Below are 22,986 nucleotides of genomic sequence, written 5' to 3'. Positions count from 1 at the left end.
TTACATCATTGATACAAATAGATCTGGTGTTATCTCCTTATCTAGCTGTGCCATATGCAGAAATTTGGCATTTATGGTGCTAGATTAGCTTTGCGTGTTGGCTGTAGGTCAGGGGGTAGAGTCCTTGAGCAAGATACTTAACCCCAAATTACTCCTGATGTGCAGTTGGCACCTTGCATCAATGTATGAATGGGTGAATGTGGCAAGTGTTGTAAAGTGCTTTGAGTGGTCAGTAGACTGGAAAAGCGCTATAGAAATGCAAGTTCATTTGGAGTCGTGTTTCATGGCCACCCATTGAGTCCAACATTTCACCTTTTAGCTCTGTTTTTGTTCTCCACCAACGCTCTCAGAAAAATACCTCGCTCTTTGGCTTCTTTGTTCATCAGCTAATTAAGTTTTTGTCTGTGAAGGTAGTGTACAGTGGGTTTATCAAGGTTTTTCACCGAAAACAGCTGCCTGCCGTGGCAGTGACTGATAAGACTGCTGAGTTGAAGAAACACAAAACCAAAACGAAATGCTAAAACGCAACGTAGCCTTCGGGAGAACAACAGAGTTGGGTGACAACTCTCCGCTGATTTGTCAACACAAGCGACCGTTTTTTTAAATTACATGTAGTCATTTTACCAGTAGTCAATATAAAACTATTGATGAGTGAAGCTCAAGCTGTTCCAGACAGACCCATTATTCTGAAAACCTTAATGGTAAGAAAATTGTCCCATTAGACCCAAAGCCTATTTGTCCAACAGCTGTTATCTGTCCCTGAGTGTCTGGCGATGGGACAATCCATCACTCCCTACTGATTACTTAGAGGAAACGGCCAATGTGAACTTATACCCCTTTTCCACTCGTCAAAAATCCCACTTAAACCTGCTAAAATTGAGCTTTTGTGTGCAATAGTAATGTGTAAACTTGGCATTTACGGGTGAACACAATAAATTCCGCTGCAAGAAGTTGACACATTATCTACATCCAGTGGTGGCCCGTAAACTAAGAAGGAAGAAGGAATTTCGGATGCGGTCTATTCAAGGACGTTTTATTACCAGCATGTTCTCCGCTTGACTCCCTGCTATGAAAGTACCTGGATCGGCGACCGAGACGGCAAACTTCAGGATAAGCGCCTGGCTAACTTGAAGGGGGATAAAATAATACTGTAATCGTGCGGCTCTTCTAGACTTTCCAAATGTTATTGGACCGAGTGGCTCAAATTGCGATTGTGAAACAAGTCATTTGCTGGTGCTGGTGCTGGTACGGAGAACTTTTTTTAGCCCGTCTGTGCTGTCTCATGGTGTCATGGCAGCGCAACTAAAGGTGTTGGATATCTCTTAGACAACAAGGCCTGATGATGAAGACACAGGTATGCTTGTAGCTTCTAGACAATTTGACCTTTACATATAACTCACAGTGGTGGCAACAACAGCTGTCTTGACTGATTTATCAAGCGGGGCTCTGTTACATGGTGTCTTAATGGTTTGAAAGCAGTCGCAGAGTGTGCAGAGCATACAGGCTAACCCGCCGAAGAAAAACATGTTTTTTAATCTTATGTGCCAGTGTCAGGAAATAACCACTTCAATCTAGAATTGAATTCCCATCCATCCATTTTTCATACATCCATATCCTGCTTAGGGTCACAGAGACCGGGACGACCGACCGTCATCAGCTCATCAAAGCGCTGCCTCTCATTCTTCCACTAAAGTTCAGGTAGGAAGCGTTGCAGATGTGAACCTGCTTTCATCACCATTGTTAGTCATCCTCCCCTCATTTGTTATTGCCCTGTGGCGAGGTGTTGACAGATGAGGTTAAAATACAGTGAATAACCACTGACAGTCGTTTCCTTCATAGGAAGAAGACATACAATGAGCTCTCTGATTCTGTTGTTTCCCAGACGGGGTCCAGATTGAGGCGATGACTTCCTATGACTCCTCTGACTCACTCGACTGCATCGAGGATCCACAGTATGTCGACCCGGGCCCCTTGTGTCTGCTGCAAATACCAGCCGGTGGCGAGAGGACTGAGCAATCGCCCTGTAAACACGATGCACATGTGATTCATGTGCGCACAAAGAACAACTAGTACACTTCGTTGCAAATGCTGAGAGAACGCAGCTGATCCTATATCGAACAAATTAACGTGAGGTTATCCTTTACATTCAATTCAGTATTCCTCCAAAGTCAGTGCCACTTGCAAAGGAACGGCAAAGAAAACCAAAACACGGCATGCAGAATATGATCGTATGGTGAAGTGAGTAATCCCGCGCTGGCTTGGCCGACGAAGCCAAACATGACAAGAACTGAACGTGCAACTCGGAGCGATCATCAAACAACACTGTTCCTCTTACCCTTTCTTATCAGAGACCACACATTCGTCACATATAGTGCACTTTCTTTTGTATTTTATGGATCAGAATGCACTTGTACAACATCCCTATTCGTGGCCGGCGTGATAAATGCACTTGTAATCGTGTGGGTTTTGTGTCCGCGTGCAGAGGCATGTTTCATACAGCTGCAGAGTATGTGGCCTGTAATTACCTGCTAATGTGTCACAGCATTAGACAGAGCTGTGACCCCTGGTGCTCGGTAGATTCCCCAGAGAACGGCCCGAGGCGTTCTCTCACCGCATTTCGAGCTGAACTTTCAACTCACATCAGCAACACAAAGGATAATGGCGACACACACGCAACCATACGCAGGCACACACACACACGTGCGCTCTATTCACGTGAACTCATAAGCACATGCATACAAAAACTCTAAGTAGTTACGACAATTATAGCAGCGACTGTTATTGACAGAAATGGCCAATAACTTGCTTTGGCCACAGGGGGCGGCAGGAACAAGTTGTGAACGCCACACTGACATAGCAAACTGTTGCTTGTTTACACACCCAGAAGTAACGCAGCAACTTTGTGTCAAGCTTCTGGCCATCTGGCAATTGTGAGTCCACCATCATTCTCTTTTAACCAGCCCAGTCACCCGCACATAATGTGAGCAGTTAATGTTTCTGCCGCCACAGATACATCAGGTTGACATTTGTAACGCAATTACAAGCCACAAGGCTGCCGTGCTGTTGACCACAATTTGACTCTGTTTGGAGATTTCTAGCTGGTTTTGCGGCGACCGAAGCAGGCAATTTGTTACGGGAAGGCGGACCATCTCCAGATGTTTTAGTAGCAACAAATCAGGTGTTTGTTTAAGAAGACCTGGGGACACTTCAAGACGTATTTGCGGCGACAAGAACAGGTAGGCTATTTAAGGCCCAACCATGATGTTTACCAAACCCTAACAAAGTAGTTTTTGTACCTAAACCCAAGCAGACCATAAGCACAGCTTTGTTACTAGAGAGGAAGAGAAAGATTTAACCTAAACAAATGTAAAGTAGCAACATAAAGAAAAACTATGTTTAACATGTGGCTTCGCTGAAATGTGCTTGGCTAACATTTATTCGAGCAGTTGGGTTGCTTTTGACTCTGTTTTGGTCTCCACCAACTTCTAAGGGAAATATGTGGGTCTTTAGCTGCTAAATGCTTCACTATGATTAGCTTTTTACTGTTATATAGCTGCCTGCTGCAGCTGAAATTGACGCTATGAGGCTGGTTAAAGATGAGGCGATTCCCTGTTTTATGTTGAAAGTTTTACCTTCATATGCCATGTTTTACTTTCCACTTCCTGTCTTTGTGTGTGTTTCCTGCTCACCTGTGTTCTGTTAGTTAATCACTCCCTGTGTATTTGAACCTGTGTTATCCCCTCACTCTTTGATGGTTTGTCTGTTTTCATCCCATGAATTTCATCTGTTCCTTGGTTATACTGGTTCGTAGCCTCCTTTGTTTTTCATTTTAACATCCTGTTTTGTTGCCTGCCTTTAGTTTTGGATATTGAATTTTGGACTTTATAGACTACAGATTTGGTTGCATGGAAGCTGACGTTCTGTTATGTTACCTGCCTGCCTTTGAGTCTCTTTTTAGGGGGTTCCATTTTTTGCAAAATCTTGACTACGGGTTCCTGAGGCCAGCTAGTGGCTTGCAAGACAAAAATGATAAGTAATGGTAAGTAACCCTAAACTGCTAAACAAGCTAGCAGCTGTTACCTTTTCTTTTGCAGGGATGTAGCCATTCAGTTCCTCACCTCCCAAAACGGAGATGTTACACCAAAATAAGTGCCCCCAAACACTATTTTGCAGTTGTATCCCTAGTTTTATTCCATCTAAGCACATTGTGATTGGTTTGAAGAAATGCAAAGAGTGTTTTCCCTACAGCAGAATGATAATGGCTGCAGTCAGTCCTTTCTCATGGGCTTAGCTAGACTTTGTCACGGTGTGACACCAAAACCAATGATAAATATTACATTATTAAAAAAAAAAAAAAAAATCCAAACTATTACTTTAATGTAATAACGGCTTTTGATGGTCTTTTTTTTTTATCTTTGTTCAGCCAGAGCAGGTATTCAGATGTGATTTATGTCCGGACAACTTGTAACAAGCTAATGAAGGAATTCCCCACTGAAGTCCCTTAAAATTGATTAAGCTAAAGAGTCCTGGGACTGTCCCCAGGGGGATTTCTTTTCTGAACATGAGACCAGGATAAAGGAATCAGGGGGACATCAGAGACATCCTTCATGGCACTATATGTAAGATTCTGTTATTAAGAAGTGACCTTTTGTAACAAGATTAGAGGGAAACGTCAGAGCGTATCAAAACAATTCTAAAGTTTGCAGAAGGGCCACGTGCACTGTCACTTTGAGGATTAAATGACGCCAAGCTAATGAATTATTTTTGAAAATATGTCATCAAAAGTAGAAGCCAGTCAGAACACACAGTTATTCTGTTATTAGAAATAATTTAAAACCCTGACAGAGTTGAGGTTGTGTCAAAGGAAACTGTCATTTCTGCTGTTAATAATGGCCGCTTGAAATAATCACTCACACGCCTGTTAAAAGCATGACCTCCATCATCAATTCGTAGAAATCCAACCAAACAGCAAGTTATTAAATCAACTATGTGTCGAAGTGGAAAAACAAAAAAACCTCTGTGTCACCAGACTCTGTTCCTCATCATTTAGCACCCGTAATCTCCCGAGGCGTGTCTAACCCTCCGAGATAACTGCGGCTCGTCAGCATTCGCCTCCCCTTCTCCCAGCCGTCAGGTGTAGTGTGTCCGACAGCTTTATTCATGCAGTAACACCAGCGGTGAGGTTCACGCAAAGGTAATTAATCTGGAAACCTAAGGCTGCTCCCCATTCACAGTGCACTCGCTAGATAATTATAGCTACAGGCCTTCGGGGCTACAAGGGCAATGAAAGTGCTGAAAGACAGGCTTAAACGAGAGGCTGAAAAGTTATATCTAAAGTTTTTTTTCTTTTTGTTTTACCCTCTAGAGTTTTCATTTGCTCCGTTGAACCAGCTGTCCTTTGGGGAATGGGGAATTATCATACTGTGAGGATAGAATGAAAAGCAGCGCTGAACTTGAGCTTTTTTTTTTTCATAACACAACATAAAATCATTACAAAGAAGCAGATCACCATATTCCTCCTCCTGCGCCTCCTGTGTTTGTGGCGATGCAGGTGTGGAGCTGCAAATAATGGTGCTGATGGATGAGTTAAGAGGACGAGGTCATAGATCAAATCTTTAGGCCATGGCGGCAGAAATGACCACCTTAACGATCGTGCTGTTTGGACAGTCCGCGACATCTGTGGGATTCCAGATCAGCTCAAATCCATCAGAAAATTCCAGACCTCTTCTGATTGCTGTTTTGTCATCACAACCGATTTAGTTTTCTCTTGCTGGTATCCAGCCACTGCAGCCTCCACAGCCTCGGCCTCATCATGTATAATGGCCATAGACTTATGCTCAGGCCTGACCGGGGACGATCATTGTTAAACCACCACTGAATTAGCCATAAATATTGAATGAATTGAGCTCATCAAATGCTTCCCCCAGCTGCACCACAAGGTCAGAAAAACACTGCTTTAACTTCATCGTGTGGGCTTTTCCTCCTTGGTCATGTGCCGACTTGTGGCCAGGATGTTAAATGCTTTTTTTATTATTATTACGAGTGGCTAATGTACCATAATGTAGGGGATTAAAAAAAAAAACTGTGTGGTAATTTAGGTGAATGCATAATTTATAGGCCACTCCTGAATACATTTATTACCACTGAGTGATTCTTTTATTTTTCAGACATGAAGCTTTTTCTTTTCACATTCTCTTTTAATCATTGCATGTAACAACATGACAGTTTATAATGGTACATGGTGATGTTAATGTGTGGGGTTTATTTAACTAGCAAAAGTGATTGCTGCACTCATGCACACAGCAGATTCAGAGAAGCCGTGACTACATGCGATGAGAAATGTGTTAAAGGGACAGTTCATCCAATAATCAAAAAGACATATTTTTGGAGGGATCTTATTAGCAGTAGAGATGTCTGCCTTCTCTCAAGTACAACCGAATTAGATGTCACCCACCCTGTATTGCTCAAAGGCAAAACAAAAAAGTGCAACAATAGCGTCTCTTTTCAGAAATCATAATCTAGCTACTCAAACTAATCCACAGACCCAGTTTTGGCCAGTTTTATGTCGGAACTATTTTCCTTCTACTGTATCACAGCGAGAGGCTTGTGGTCGTGACAGCATGCATGACTAACGTTACTTGGTTTCAGCGTTGTTTCCACTCTCTCCAAACTGCAACAGCCAATGAGGTTGGTGTGTTTACTGGGGAAACTACAGGTCACGATACCCTGTATTAGCACTGCAGCTGGAAGAGAAGCTGAAAATTGTCAAAGGTACGTTGGAGATTCAATGCAGAAGATAAATCAAGCTTCAGAAGTGATGCTTCAGGTACAGAACCACCCACCATTAGTAAACATATGAACAAATGATTGCTGCATTCTGAAATACAAACATGACTGTAACCGTATATATGGAGAGCAGGAGGGTCCATTAGGCTAGACAGTAGTCTATATGTAGATCTTGTTGTTAAGATAGGTTAAACATTAAACACATAGAAAAGGTGATTATCAGCCAAAACTTTGGATTTTGCGATGACAATGAGGAGTGTGTGTTCAGTGTGCATACAGTGCTTGAATACGTGTTACCACATCTTTCTCTGTGGTTTTGGAAGTTTGCAGAAATGTCTCTGTATTTACAGTGAGTCACTCGCAGTCAGATACTTCACACCCACGACCTGTCTATATTAATATTTCCTGTTGCAGGGAAAAGTCCTTCATGTGGGTGTAGTGCATCTCCATATGATTTAGTAGTGTTATAGTTCAGGATAATCAGGATCAGCTGTGAATAAAACACAAGTTACAGGACATAATAAACCTGTCAAACGCTGCTAAACCCATCAATAATGAATCTCTAGCCAAACCAGAAACACGGGTCGTGTTAAACTTTTTGATGAGAGCAAAGAAGGGACCACATACCGTCAACCATGTGCTGAGATATACTTATTTTGCAGCATAACATATTCTAAAGTAACATGTTAATTAGTATAAGATTTTCATTGAATATCATATCTCAACATTCACGGAGGAGATTAGTCTTATCAACATCAGTGATAAACGAGCTCCGCAGGGTATCTCATTGTGCAACTTCTCCCTCCTTTGGTCCTCTGATGAAAGGCAAAACTCGGCATCCTGCTAATACTCTAATTAAAGCCAAACAGCCGCGCAGCTTGCTCCACCACATAATCAGTCATCCCCTTCACCAAGATTCATTTTCACAATAGCACGCTTTATCTCCCTTATTCTGTCTTTCTAAGAAGATTATTAGTTAAAATAGCCTGAACGTGGTGTGCTTCGTAATGAAAGAAAGGCTTTGTTCAAGAAGGTCAAAGAAAACCTCTGGTTTAATCTTTACTGAAACTATAAAACAGTTCTTGAAAAAAACACTCTTGAAAGCTGCACTAGATGATGATGTTACTGGAATAATTTCTGATGTGTTATTTCAGATGCTCACTTTGTGTGATTTTATAAAATATTAGGAACCTCAGGACCAAATGTCAGGGGCCTTAGACAAATGTAGAGTGTAGAGAAAATCTGTGGTTGGACCACAATAAAAAAAAAAAGAGACACTCCACATATGTTGTCTATTCAAAGGGGAAAATGCACTTGTTGAAGCCAACCAGCTGCAAATGCAATCAGAGGACGTTGTTACACGACTCGGTGAGGTGTGCCAAGATGTGAAGGTTTTTTAACGGGCTGCAGCTGAAGTGTCTTGAGTGGCTGCAAACTGAACCTGGCACTGCTATTGATTCAGAAGACAATATATCCTCAGCAAATGCTCAAGTATACGTTTAAGGAGCGGGGTCAAATCATGTCCCAGAGAGAAGAGCATGTGGAAAAGTTGATACACTTTTAAAACATACGATTATCCTTGGCTTTTTGCGATGCATGTACTTGTCCTCAGACATGTGGTGACAAGGTAACACGTTCTTAAAAAGTACAGATTGAAGCATCAACCGAGAGAGGGGCATTCACACTGTGCTGCAAAACAGTTTTGTATTTTTAGAGAAAGCAATAAAAACTGAGAAAAACCACATGGTGAGCTTTAACCCGCGGGACTCTCTTAATTACCACACATCTAGGACACAAATGATCTTGTGCTCTGGCTGTGTTTTCCATCCTGTCGACCTGCTGCAATCGACAGTGCTGCTGTCGCCGGCTGAGATGACGCCTCATTATCAGAGGATTCTTTGTAATTTACAACCTCACTGTATGCATCTTCAGTCGGCAGGAGCAGCATGTAAATATGTGGTATTGTTGGTGTCTGGTTTCCTGTCAGGTCTCATTAACATGTGCACTTAAATTTACCAGAATTTTCACAGCGTGTCTTTCCACATAAACATAACAGATGCACCTGATGTTTTTCCTTTTAACAAGACTTGATGTGGCTTTTGCATCTGAAACCACTACATTTGTCAGACGTACTCTCTGTGCCCCCTGACCTTGCATTTTGCTCCTTAGATGCACATTTTTTATTCTATGCATTGACATTGCAATGAGTTTCTGCCAGACGGACTTTTCATTTTGCAATCTTCCTCTGCAAGCTAGAGTGTTGATCATTTACACATAATGGCTCAGAAAATGGTGGTGCTGGTTAACACAATTTATTGGGCCTGCAGCGTCAACACAAGCCAAGCCATAAAAAGAAAACCGCAGATCTTTTCTGTGGAAAAATGGTAAAATCTGATAATCAGAGGGGCCACATTTGCTTCTTGACAGCTGGGAACTTACTCTGTGAACACTCTGTTAGCCTCAATGTTAAATGAACAGTGCAACATTTGCTTTCTTGCCAAGAGTTAGCATTAAATAAAAAGAAGGAGACAGCTAGCCTGGCTCTTCCCAAAGATAACAAAATGTGTACTGTGGTTTAAGGGGGGGGGGGGGTATGTAGATTGTGTTTGATTCAGGCAAAGTTACTCTAGCTTTGCCCTTATCTTTGGTCTTTATGCTAAGCTAAGCTAACTAGCTGCTTCAAATTACAGCGTACAGACATGAACATTTTAAATTCTCGAAAATCAATAGGCCCAATTTGCGTCTTGTCAACCAAGAGCTTGCTCTGGCAACATTCATGGAAAATAGCTTATTTGCCTTCTTGACGGGAGTAAGCTAGTTGCTGGTTAGCCTAGCATAGAATAAACCAAGGGTAAGTAGCTAGCCTGGCTCTGCCCGGAGTACACAAAATGTGTACAACACACCCATTGTAGATTTGTTACCTTTTGGCGGAGGCACGCTCGCTGTTTCCAGTGTTTCCCGTCTTTATGCAAAGCTAAGCTAACCGGCTGCTGTCGTAGCTTAATAATGAAGCATACAGACATAAGAGTATGGTATCAAACTACCCATCAAACTCTCAGCAACAAAGCACATACATTTATTTCCCTGAACATTAAACAATTTCATTAAAACTCACTGTCTCTGTGTCCTCAAGAAACAGTCACGTCTGATGGCTACATAAGATCACAATGATGTTTAGGTAGAGATTATGCAGACATGTTCAACAACCAGCTCATATCTCTTGAAGAAGCTACTGTACCAAAACATACCCAGTGTGTGTGTGTGGGTGGTTGGTGTGTTAAAAAAAAAATAATAAATAAAAAAAAATAGGAAGAAGGTTCATAAAGACAAACAAAATATTCAGTCCTTACAAATTATGCTAAATTCTATCCTGCGGGCCAATTAATGATCAATCTTACAAATCACAGAGTTAACATATTACAGAGTGCAGTTCAAAAGGTCCTCACAGTTACTGTTTTCCAGGTTGCATTATCCTCTCAACAGGCTGTCAAAACTTGACCCGAACTCCTACACAGCCCAAAGATTGATATTTGAAAATGTTTCCAGCTGTGCAACCCGGACTCATCCGTGCTCCGTGCTGGGGAGGGCTGCAGTGACCCAGGTTTGGAAACAGTGATTCGACCAGCTGTAAATCTTAGTGGGCTTTCACTTCCTTTCCAGACTAACAAGTGAAAGCTTCGCCACTCCAACTATGTGCATCAAAACTGGGTAAAAACCCTCCACGGTCTGGGTGTAGTCAAACCTTGTCCTCGGATAACCCATTTGGGATTTCCTGATTTACTGCACTGCACAGAAGACAGTTGAAGGGACTTGCTGCATATTTGGATGATGCAAACGAGCTTTGATTGCGCTCGTGACTTGCATGTGCGTGCCTTTGCAGCGCCTGAGTTTTATTCTGACATCACCTCTGTGTCTGTGTCTCTGAGTGTTTGTGCACAAAAATCTGAGCGGCCGTCCTGCGTGATATGCATGTGAGTCTTCCTTTTCTGTGTGTGTGCAGGTTTATGAACATGCGCGTGTGTGTGTGTGTTTGTGTGTGTGTGTGTGTGTGTGTGTGTGTGTGGACACCCAGCTGCAGCAGCTTCATTCATACAGGTGTCATCCTGTGCAGGAAAGCCTGTATTAGGTTTCTGGACATTGTGAGAGCAGGTGCAGTGAATTATCTTCCTGTGCACGTCTTTGTCAAAAGCCCTTTTTCTGTAATCTTCTACCTTTCCGTCCTTTTCTTTTCGCCTTTACAACCCCAAGGCAGGATTCTTGACTTATCCCAACTGTAACGTGACACTAAAAGCATATTCGTTTTCTTAGCGGTGAGCAGGTTTCGGAGGCGACGCTTCACTTTGTCTCCAGGTCAGGCGACTCGTTGGCAGAACTAACGTCATCGCGGCACATGCGGTTGAAGAATTCGCGGAAGTTTATCAGCTGATTCACAACTGAAGTCTCTTCGTTTATGACAACATTTCACAGAAAGGGGAAGTAGAATTACCACAGTCCTCTGTGTAGGTGTGGGGGGAGACCGAGGCCGGCCGCAGGATGGTGGATTTGCGGTCACATACAAACAGTGCAGATGGTGTCTGGGTGTACTTGCTGTTGGAATAAACAGCAGATTTCTCAGAAATGTTTGTCTCGTGCTCTCTTATCTTGTGTTGGGTTGGACTAAGTGTCCATGCAAATGCACAATGTGTTACCTGGAATATTCTACAAACTGAAACCCCAAAACATTTTTTAAAAAGTACAGAGAGAAGTCCCAGGAGTGACAAAGCGTGCAAAACTGTCACATACCAGGACATCCACATTCAAATTACTGCAGGTTGTGAAGTGTTGTGAAGAGTGAATGTGCCAAATGTCACATCTTCAACAGATAATCATTACATGTTCTTGCTTAACTAGATTAAATGCAAGTAAACAACACAGATGGACACAGCACAGAGACCTGCTCCTTAAAACACGGCTCTGAAGCACCCCTAGAGGTCAAAAACTTCAAACTGTAGCTTTAATGTTATCGTTTCATGAGATATTCGTCCATTCCTTTAAAGCCAGACTTGCATGACATTTAGTCGAGTTGGCAAACTGCATTCCTCGGTGGTCTAGTACTTAATGGTTAAAAGAATTGTTCACATTTCGGGAAATATATTGAATCCCCTTTCAAAATTTGACGAGGAGACTTGACACCAACTCATGCCTCTGCACTAGGCAGGCAGGAGGAAAGAGCTAGCCTGTGTCCAACATTCAACACCTGTAAGTGCATGTTTGTCTAACCTACACTAAAACAGTGATGTAAAGAAGACAGTTTGGTTTCATTACGGGGAGTTATGTGCGGTAACCACTTTTACTTCCAGATGTTAACTTGTTTATTTCTGTTATCTGTCAGCTTCACATGGTCTGACCTATCCGACGTCGCTGATGTGCTCTTGTAATACACTGTGTTGCTTTGCATCTTTGATAAACCAAATGTACCAACCAATGATATCTCACCGCCACTTGGACTGAAGGCCCAGACACAGCGGGCTGACAATCAGCTGCCGTCCATTGTCAGGGCTGTCGGCGGCTTTTTGTCTGATTGAACGTGTAGAATCGGCGGCGCCGCGATGGCGAGACATCACTGTGACTGGCTGTTCAGGTAAGAAGATTAGTAAATGAAAAGAGAGATAGAAAAAGAGAGGGAAGTGTACTGCAATATCCATGATTTCACCCATGCAAGCACAACTTCTCCATATTTGTCTTCTCTGTCTCTTCGCCAGTGTTTTATCAAGACACAAGGTAACACTTCTGTCATTTTTTAAACAAGGGTTTATTAAAGTAAATAAAGTTTGTCCTGCTACATGACATTGGAGTGAGGAGGATAAGTTCATGAGTCTCACAGCCTGGGGTATAAAGCTGCTCCATAGTCTGGTGGTAAGGCACGGGGGGAACAGATTGGCTGGGGAGGGTGTATCTGCAGCTGTTTATCAGAAATATTCTTGATCAGAAGAGGGTATATAGGAGAACGGTGTCAAAAATGCTGGCCAATCATAACAACTGTGTGTATATCCCATGAGAGATATTTCCTTTCATGCAAGCGCAAGAACGTACAAGCTTGTTGGCCTGTTGGCTGAAGTCTATACGGAGTGTTCAAGTGCAGCCAAGACACAGGAGAAGTGAGTTCTTCAACCTTACGTAAGTAAAAGTGTTGTTAAAACATGAAAACATCAAATGTGTTTTTAGATGAATAACATGGACACACTTTTCAAAATAACATAATCAAAAAAACACTAAAAATCACACAATAACATTGAAGAACAGCGTACATGTTGAGAAATAAGCACCACCATCATGTCTCAGAATGCGCAGCAGGGCAGACTGGCTGTGTTCACTCTGCTGATGGATGTTATTGCAATACTTGTGTTACGGGGGTCGCTGAAGAGGTCCTTCCTCTGCCTTGATCATATTTAACAATCGTGAAATGAGCCACAATGGGACAGAGCACCTTTCTGCCCTGAGATAACATTTTTTTCCAGAGTTTCTATCAACGTGCTGCCCTCTTCACACACTCCAACTGATCCACTCATGCTTCCTCTTGAAGGTAAATGGAAAATACAGTAAGTCATGGTGCGGACGGCAAATTAGTAAAGAGACCATTAGGCTGCGGTTTGTGGGAAAGGCTTCCCAGCGGCTCACTTGGTTGAACCACAAGTGCCCATCAGCACATAGATTTGAATAAAGACATTTTCAGTAGAAAGGGTACATCAGTGGTGATTATATCACTGGTAATCATAAAGAAAGTATTTTGGAGATCCTTATATAACTGAGGCTTGACGTGAAGTGTCATAACATTTACGAAAAAAAAGATAAAGTGGATGTTATTAAACATTGAACGTAGTGCATCAGCATGACCTCGTGAACAAAGCAAGAAAGACAGACAGAGCAGGCGGCGGCGGCAGTTGAGAGTGTGTGTGACGCTTGTCTAGACGGCGAGCAAGATCCTTCCCGTCATTGTTGCTTGGCATTGAGGGGCTACAAAACAGGAAATAATCTCTGAGGGAAAACACACAGCGATGAAAATTAGAAAGCCAGAGACGCATGCTCTAAAATGCAGCGTCGGAAGATTCTTTCAAACCAAATTCAGTTTGAATGATCACACTGACAGAAATGTTTTAACAAAGCAGAAGCTGCACTGGTTCATTCACTTTTCATTGTCTTCATTATTCAAGATTCAAGATTTAAGAGGTGTTTTATGTCATTCCAGCCATATACACAGCCTTTTATGTGACCCATTAAAAAATGATGGACAGTATAACATCAATGATTATGTCAATTTAACAAAATTAAAACAGGAATATTACAACTTTAATCAGTTAGGTCTACTTTTTGTTCACCACCTTTTATTTAAACTGCAGGTGAGTTCAGTATTTTAAGGTTTGTCTGTGATTCCAGTTGTAGGTCTCCAAATTAATTCCAGTCATTGTTTACAGCAGTAAGTCGTCCATTACTGGACTATGACATTCCCTCTTGGTGGGATTTGTTCCCACAGTGGTGTGTACTTACTTTATGGTCTCTTGCACCATCTGGTGGCTAAGGCAGGTTTGAAATGGCCCAATACCACAGAAACGCTTGTTTTCTTTTCTTCACAAAAAGAAATGTGAACATATCAGGAATGTAATATAACATTTCTGGAACTGTTTCTGAAGAAATGTGGGTATCCACATTGTACATTACAACAAATGCCATGAAGAGATTATTGTGTCGTCTCAGTAGAATATCTTTCTTTAGTATAATTACTCATTTCAAAATACAACAAGGTCATGATGGTCCACTGCCCTAACAGATGTTTGCAATTATTCTGGCTCTTTAGACCCTGCTCAGGTTGAAGTTAGCAGAGCACTGCAGCAAATTACATGTCACCAATCACAATGTAACAATAAGATTAAGAAAAGACGTCAACTTCGGTATTTCAAGAATTAAATGATATAGTGGAAAATGGCTCCATCTTCTGATAGAATGGTTGTATGTCTAATTTTATGTGATGGCTTTATCTAATTCAGGAACACTCAGTATTGTTTCAAGCATACTAGAGCAAACTGATTTATCTCAAACCATAAAACTGTGACAGAGGACTGACACTGCAATATGCAGGAGCTTAATACTTCCTTTGCAATGTTTTGATATTTTTGAAATATTCTTAAAATGTTGACACAAAAAGTAAGGAGTTGATAAAGGGACACTTGTGACCTGGCAAAGATGAGGAAACATGATTAACTGTGTGGAGCTTGCAGAAAACACCAAACTGTGAAACACCTACGACTGGAATTCAACTGTTAAATGGACAAAGGACAAACAGGCCTTTATCCTGCAGAATCACAGCTGGGCATGAATACGGTTTTCACGAACAGCCTGCTACTTTACTGAGAATCAGTCAAGGATTAAGGCAGTCCTTGAATTTGTCAAGTAGTGTGGATTATGGAAATTAAATCGATCCAAACTGCAATCCAATGCTGCCAGAAAACCAAAATAAGAAGTCCTTGGCTACCTGAATTTTTGTGTAATAATACACATTTTATATAGCCTGCACAAATGTATATTTTCTAAAAGTTGCTCCATGTAATTAAGAATAGCTTGTTTTATTTTGATTTTAAAAAATAGGAAAACGAGGTTACATAGGCTTATGATTAAACTCCCCTAAAGTTAAATATATTTTTGTTCCAGTTTTATTCCTTTTGTGTTTTTTCTTCCTGTTTGTCATTTGAAGGGTGTTTAATAAAGTTTTTTTTTCAAAAAGCACCAGGCAACCGTTTTCGTCGACCACGTGATCAAACGTCATATTTGTCCCTGCTGTTCTTGCTAACGGTGTAGCCACAAAAACAGTCCCCTGCTTTTATAACTTTTTTAATTTGAATTAAACGAGAGCCATGGAGATTGGGACAGAGATAAGCAAGAAGATACGAGTGAGTATCATTATGTGGTGAACATGGGAGATATGTTCCAGCCTTGTCTAATGTCGGTGTGGCGGGGGAGTTGCTAGCTAACGTTAGCATGCTAGCGACAGTTGCGCTAGCGGCAGAATGGTACCTAGGTTTTTATTTACAAGGCCGAGGGAGGTGTTTTTTACACAACTTAACGCTGTATCCAGCAGGGATGTTTACAGACGGGTTGGCAGCTTTGTGTTTGAGTGTTGAGTCAACTTTTGCTGTAACGTTACGTGCGTGCTACGTTGTTGGTTGTTGAATAATGACGAATCAGTGTAGACAGCGTGCTGTCCACAACATGTTCAACCAGGTGTTAGCTATCATCAAAACTCTGCACTTTTCTGTCTGTTTCAGGCTGCTATCAAGGGCAAGCTTCAAGAGCTCGGTGCTTATATTGGTAAGTGAACAAAGTGCACATCTTCTTGATGCCATGTACTCTCTTTCAAATCAATCAATCAAACATAACATGCTGAACGCGTTTCATTGTTATATCCCCCGGTTTAGATGAGGAGCTTCCTGACTATATCATGGTGATGGTAGCGAACAAGAAAACCTCCCAACAGATGGCCGACGACCTTTCACTCTTCCTGGGAAACAACACCATTAAATTCACAACCTGGTATGATCAAAACAAACAAACAAAAATACACCTCTGTCTCATTAGATTGTGTTATTCTCAACACAACCCTCTATCTCTTCTTGCTGTGACTTGGGTTTGTTTGTTTTATTTTAGGTTACAGGGTGTCCTAGAGAAGTTGAGAACTGTTGCAGTCGGTAAGTAGTACTATGTTGAATATGTTCAAGTTTTTTGCCATGTTACAACCAACTGTAGTGGGCATTTATGGATTTAAATGGATCCTTGTAATGGTGGGCAACCTGTGATGCCTTCTGGGCATGCTGCTTTATTTTCAGTGGCATTGATGCTTGAAGTGAAAGCTTAAATGTGACCTTGGAGATGTTCCTCACTCCTCAGATTACAGTCATTGAGAAACAAATTGACTGAGAGTAATGCACATTGTTGTTTTTTTTCACCTCTGTGGTGACAGGAATGCACGTGATTCCATATTAGGTGTGACATATTATATAAGGCTAGGTGAATGCAACAAAGTTTTGTGTTATTGACTGTGTCCATGCGACCAGTTTCTCTCTAACATCAGATATGTGTTGCAACAAACTTACATAAAGTAAGGACAACTGAGGCGCATCAAGTAAATTTTTTTTATTATTAACGAAAGACTGACCAGAAGTACGCGTTTTTCCACACCTGAAGGGGTAACCGATTTATACTACTTTGAATGCATGTGACCTGTGGTATTAGTGCCTCAGAAAAACTCATATTTCCTTTCTCCACTTGTCTACATGGTTGTTACAGAGCCTGCATCCATGAAACATCAGCTCCAGTCTGACAGTGGTGCGGTGGCTGGGAAGAGCCGGTCATCTGTGAGTGAAGACATCAGAGCAGAGGAGTTGAAGGTGCTGACGGTGTCCAGCTCTCGCTCGGATAGGACTGAAGCACGTGTGTCCAGTTCCGCTCATGAAAACAGGTGCCTGATGCAAAGCTAGATATATTTCCTTTTCATATTTACTGTTAAAACATGTGTATTGTCTCTCATTGAGAATGTAAAAACACTTCCTCTGTTTGTCATCAGGAGAGGCACCATGGAGAGGAGTTCCTCCCGACTCACCTCCACTGTGAAGCCCCTCATGGAGCTGCTCCCCTCAGAGGCTATCATTGACATCAAACCGGAGATGGATGATGACTTCATCGCAGAGGACCCAGTGGAAATAGGTACCAGCCATGGTCGAACACGCGGCGCTGCTGGTAGACCCACAGCTGAAATCTACAGACCGGGTCAGAGCAAGTTTGCAAGCTCCGCAGACACATTTCGAGCCACAGAAGGATCCTCTCACAGCAGGCAGCAGGACAGCAGAAGCAGCAGAACCTCCAGAATGGGTTCCAGTAAGGTATGATTCAATGAGATGGATGCACAAACCAACAAAAAGTCAGAAAAGTGTAGGTAAAGTGCCGTAATGATAATGTTCTGCGTGTTTGTTCAGCAGGAGGAGTTGTCACGGAAACGTAAAGCGCCAGTCGCGAGTTCGGTGGTGCGAGTAAACCGAGCGGCAGACGAAGACAGCGATGATGTTGAAGAGGAAGAAACAGGCTACGGAGGAAGAGGCGTTTCCAGTAGAGTGTCCCTGCCCTCCAAACCAGAACGCAAGTCAGTGTTAACACCTCATACAGGATATGGGAACATAACATGTAGAGATGGGGGAAACAAATTGTGTTCTTAATTTCCTATTCTTTCTTTAAAGATTATTTTTCGATGTTGAAAAATCAATAACTGGAAATTTAAAAGCCAGATGCTGACATGATGTAACAATTTTGGAAAACTGAGCTTTAAATCACAAACGACTGACATGTTTTCTGGGCTTTAGCATTAATGTGGTTTCTGTTGTTTCAGACCTACTCTCCCTCCAGCCAAGCAAGCCAACAGGAATCTGATACTTAAGGCCATCTCTGAGGCTCAGGACTCAATCACCAAAACCACAGCCTACCCCACAAGTATGTTCAACATGTGACTATAAACAACTCAGTTGTTTTTATCACTTTCTTACATTGACCTCTCTTTTTCCTTCGACAGTACCACAGAGGCAGACTGTTCCCGTGGCACCTCGTACTCGCCTGGCCAGCAGTGAAGAGATGACTGCAGCCATCCAGCTGGTCCAGGATCACCTCCACAGCCTGGCCCCCAGGGTTCCTTCCTACAACTCCACAGAACTACCTCCTTCCAGAGCACCTGGTATGTGAAGAGTATTTTTACTATAGCATGTGGAGTGCCAGCAGACAAGGCTAACAACTCAAGAGTTTGTTTTTAGCTAGCTGCTTGTTAGCTTAGCATTGTGGCTACTTTCTAGACAAATGAAACAGCTTGAAAGTGTCAAAGAGCAAACGGATGTCTCTGAGGTGCGCCAGAGGAGTCCTGTAGACCACAAAATCCTCGCTCACCTAGCCATAGCAACCCACATGAAGGCCAGTAAGGTCAACGACCCACAGGTTGCCCTATCAACTCTTAAACTCAGAACTCACACGTGTCCTTAAACGATTGTGTAAGGACACTCCCACACAGAGTTTAAAAGCCTGCAACATTCACCTCCATTTAGTACAACTGAAGAAGCCTCTTGGATTAGAGAAACTTCAAGAAACTGAAACAAGTACAGTTGCCTACAATACAGCACCTTGAATTAACATGACCTGGATGACTGAGAACCTTCATCAGCATCACTTGATCTCATCTGCTGTCAAATTGCATATCTTTAACGTTGTTTACATTTAAGACCATGGGCCAAACTTTGTCATTTTAAGTGTGCTACACAGTAAATTGGAGGCAAAGTTAAGTATTCCTTTTTTCCAAGATTCAAAACGGTGAAATGATCCGAACGGTGGGTTTTGTGACCTGTTGCACTGCTAGTTCAATTAGGTCTAAACTAATTGTAAAGAGAAGAGTTAGACAGAATATACTGAGTCTATCATTTCAAGTGAACTAACATAAAAAATTGAGGGACATGGCAATGTTTTCAATCTCCCCTAGAAGAAAAGTCTGGTGTTTTTGTTTGGTGTTGTTTTGTTTCTGTTTTGATGCATGATATTACGCTTGCCTCCTCAGCTCCAGCGAGATCTTTAGCCTCCCGCCTCCAGTTGGACTTAGCAGAGAGAAATGACGGAGGAGAGCAAAGTCACTATGGTGAGTCATTTTTGCTCAGTAATGCATTTGTGTGGCAGTTTTAGATAAGTGTTTCTTCTGCAGATTTTTACACAACTTGGAACATTTTTAATGTAGTAACTGATCATAAACAATCCCAAAGATCTCACTTTGTTGCCTCCTGCATAATGTACCTCCAGGCGCTGAGGTTGCAGCAGGCAGTGATTCAAAGACATTTGACACCCGCTCCTTCATAATGAGTCGATCACAGCTGCAACAACCTGCAGCCGGAAGCCAGCAGCGTCTTCAGGCAAGAGAGGAAGTCCATTCTGCTATACCACGCACTGTCCAGGCCAGGTACACAATATGAGAGATGCTCTCAGATCTGTCTATCTATACAAAAGCATAAGCGTCAGCTGTTGTTGATTTGCCAGATGTTCACTATTCTCCCCCGTGCTCTGTGGATTTTCCCATTCAATAGTAAGGAGCGTGGTGACACTGCCAGCCCCAAGTTTATAGTGACATTAGATGGGGTACCAAGCCCGCTGGGGATTCTTGCTGACTGTGAAATGGAGTTGGATGACGTCAGACCACCCACAAAGGTCACAGAAGCAACGGTTCAGGTCAACAGGGAGCCCAAAGTCAGCGTCCTTCAGAGACTACAGGGAGTAGTCACACCATCAGAAGGTTTGGGGTCTTGGCAGAGCTATTCTGTCCTGTAAACTGGGGTTTTATTTTGGTCATGTTCCTCATGTCCTGATACTTTCTGTCCTCTTCTGACAGATGATGTGATGGACATTGATATGTCGGAGGAGGACGCTGTCCCTTTAAAGAAACAGAAGGTGTTGGAGCGTTGCAAGTTCTGGCCTGTGTGTAAAAGTGGAGACGAGTGCTCGTACCATCACCCTACTACACAGTGCAAGTGAGTATTTTTGTCTGGTGATGGAGTTTTTGCTCAGTACATACAGTATACAGTCATACATCATGATTCAAGATTTTTATTTGTTTTTGCTTTTCAGGACTTTTCCCAACTGCAAGTTTGGGGATAAATGCCTTTTCGTTCATCCTAATTGTAAATACGACGCCAGGTGTAGCAAGCCGGAGTGTCCCTTCACTCACGTCAGCCGCAGAAGCACAGCTGCTCCTCCACCCAGGCCAGGTATGCTCTGATGAACACACATTGTTCAGCCTCTCCCTGACCATAACACTGTTTAGAAAAATGATCTCTAACTTGACTCTTTGTGTTCACAGCGATGCAGCCAGTGCAGAATACTACTGTGTGTCGCTTCTTCCCAGACTGCAAGAAGATGGAGTGTCCGTTTTATCATCCCAAGGTAAAATAATGTGACGTGCAGGTGTGGAGATTCGTTTCTGTAACAGTAGAGTTGTAGTCGAGTAAAGGATTTAGATTAAAGCATGCACTAAACATTCAGGCATTGTGATTCGCAGGTCATTCTATCATTCAGGACATTCAGCACAAGCCCTACGGTGCAGTCTTTCTAAATGTTGTTCCTCTCACCTACAGCCTTGTCGCTTCGCGGGGCAGTGCAAACGAGCCGGATGTACCTTCTACCACCCGACCACATCTGTGCCTCCGAGACACGCCCTGAAGTGGACAAAGACACAGAGCAGGTGAACAGATGGAGATCACACAAAGTGAATTTCACATAATAATATTCCATATATCCTCCGTCCTGCGATGAGCTGGCGAATCATTCAGGGTGAACCCTGGCCTACGCCCATAGAATGAAACTGGATTTGGCCCCAGTAAGCCCCACAACCCCTTAGGGGGGAAAAGCAGCAACATCCCGCGACCCTCACGGATAAGCGGAAAAGAAAACGGAACGGAATATTCCATATATTTGAAAGTGATTATTCATCAATTGATTTAATCGCTGTTAAGGATCTCCCAATGTAGAATACTGTGATTTTTGCATTAAACAAAGATCATATCAGAGGTTAAAATGGTTATCATTTAAAATGGTTGTCTGACATTTCATATATTACTTATGATTAACCAATAATGGATTAAGACAGCCAGCTACCAATTAAAGAAAACACTTAAAATTTGTATCCCTAGGTTGAATGTTTTAGCCTGTCGGTGAAAGGGTCTCCTGAATGATAATGATAGAATCTCCAGCAAAGGCTGAGCTCATGCATTATGTAAAAAAGCCTTGATTTAAGTAATGTCAACATCTATATCTGACTTGAGAATGTAGTTAATTTCTAAATGCATGTGTAGTCTTTGCACCTACTGAATGATCTGTCTGTCTCTCTCTCTTACAGCTAATAAAGTCCCGGGAGTCTGGCAGGAATCTGATAATGGTTAACATGTGAAGCTGCAGAAGATGCCCTGTATCCATGTTCATGGATTTTCATTCATTTGACTGTTGTTTTGTTACATTTTAATGTATGGTGTGGACTGCTTTTAAAGAGAAGTGTTTTGTAAGATGAACCGTCAGGTTTTTGCTGATGCTCTCAGAATATTAAATGACACCGTATTGAACTTTACGTCATCTCATCTCATTATTTGTCCGTAGTTGGTTCATGGAGATGTTTCAGCGCAGACAAGCGATCAAGTTGTTTGATAATGTAATGAGCAGGTCTGTGAGGGTAATTGTTGGCTGTTCGCTGGAGCTTTTTGTTAACCTCTCGAGGAGAAGATCAGATGCAAGACTCATGCAGCAGCACAGAGCAGACAATGAAACACAGAATATAAGACCAGGCAGTGAAATTTGCAGTTACATGTTACCCTAAGATTAAATTCCCTGTAACGGTGGCGAAATTAAGTAGATGTTCCCCACTGATAAACCATAAGAAGCTGACACTGATAAAACCTTTTGCATGAACATTTAATGAGGAGTCAGGCTTTGTTTGAGATGATGATGATGGTGAGCCTTCAACACTGAATCTCTCCTTCCACTAAAGTCAGAATAAACTTTCTCCATCTTTTACATTTCAAAACAAAGTTGCAAAGTGCTTTACATGGTTGAACTTTTTCTGCTAATGCAAACATTAGAAAAAAAAGGGGGTTTCATTTCTTGGATTTTTTTCATGGGTGTCATGTGTTTATGACTTAATCACGATGAACACTGGTTAGAGGGGCCCCTGGAGCCCCAACAGAATAATGCCACCACTGCTGAAACATCAGAATTACAGCCATATAACATTTGATAGAATTTGATGGTGTGGTTTCTGTCCGTGTTAAATGAAAGTGGAGGTGTGAAAGTTTTTTTTTTTTTTAAGATTTTTTCTGGCATAGACACCTTTATTAAGCAGTAGACAGATAGGAAATATGGGAGAGAGAGGGGGATGTGACATGCAGCAAAGGACCTCCAGCCGGAATCAAACCAGGGTCGGCTGCATTTATGGCATGCGCTCTAACCACTCGACCACCTGCGTGCCCGGAGGTGTGAAAGTTTTAATAAAATCTGTGTAGTTTTTATTTGTATTTTTGTCTCCTGATGCAAATTACTGGGGGTCAAGAAGAGGTCATCCACTTCCCGTTTTGCATACTTTGGATACAGCAAGGTAAAACATGTTTGAGTGAAAAT

General features: G+C 42.1%; 1 protein-coding gene across 2 annotated transcripts; it reads left to right on the top strand.

Moving 5' to 3' along the window:
* Positions 1–15,551: 15,551 nt before the first annotated feature.
* Positions 15,552–21,943, top strand: zc3h14 (zinc finger CCCH-type containing 14). 2 transcript variants are annotated; one of them, XM_030406303.1, is made up of 17 exons: positions 15,552–15,707; positions 16,083–16,125; positions 16,233–16,347; positions 16,462–16,502; positions 17,101–17,272; positions 17,378–17,693; positions 17,790–17,950; positions 18,194–18,294; positions 18,374–18,532; positions 19,397–19,474; positions 19,633–19,789; positions 19,914–20,119; positions 20,216–20,354; positions 20,452–20,591; positions 20,684–20,766; positions 20,958–21,064; positions 21,719–21,943. In XM_030406303.1, exons 1-17 carry the CDS (start codon positions 15,672–15,674, stop codon positions 21,720–21,722), a joined length of 2,058 nt encoding a protein of 685 aa, XP_030262163.1. In that variant the 5' UTR covers positions 15,552–15,671; the 3' UTR covers positions 21,723–21,943. The 2 variants fall into 2 exon arrangements, with proteins under 2 accessions (XP_030262163.1, XP_030262162.1); XM_030406302.1 differs by having other exon boundaries at positions 17,787–17,950.
* The last annotated feature ends 1,043 nt before the right edge of the window (positions 21,944–22,986 follow it).

This window comes from Sparus aurata, chromosome 22, assembly GCF_900880675.1.
Source record: "Sparus aurata chromosome 22, fSpaAur1.1, whole genome shotgun sequence".
NCBI classification, from domain to species: domain Eukaryota; kingdom Metazoa; phylum Chordata; class Actinopteri; order Spariformes; family Sparidae; genus Sparus; species Sparus aurata.
Note: the sequence above shows the minus strand (reverse complement) of the source record. Positions and strands in the feature narration are given on the sequence as shown.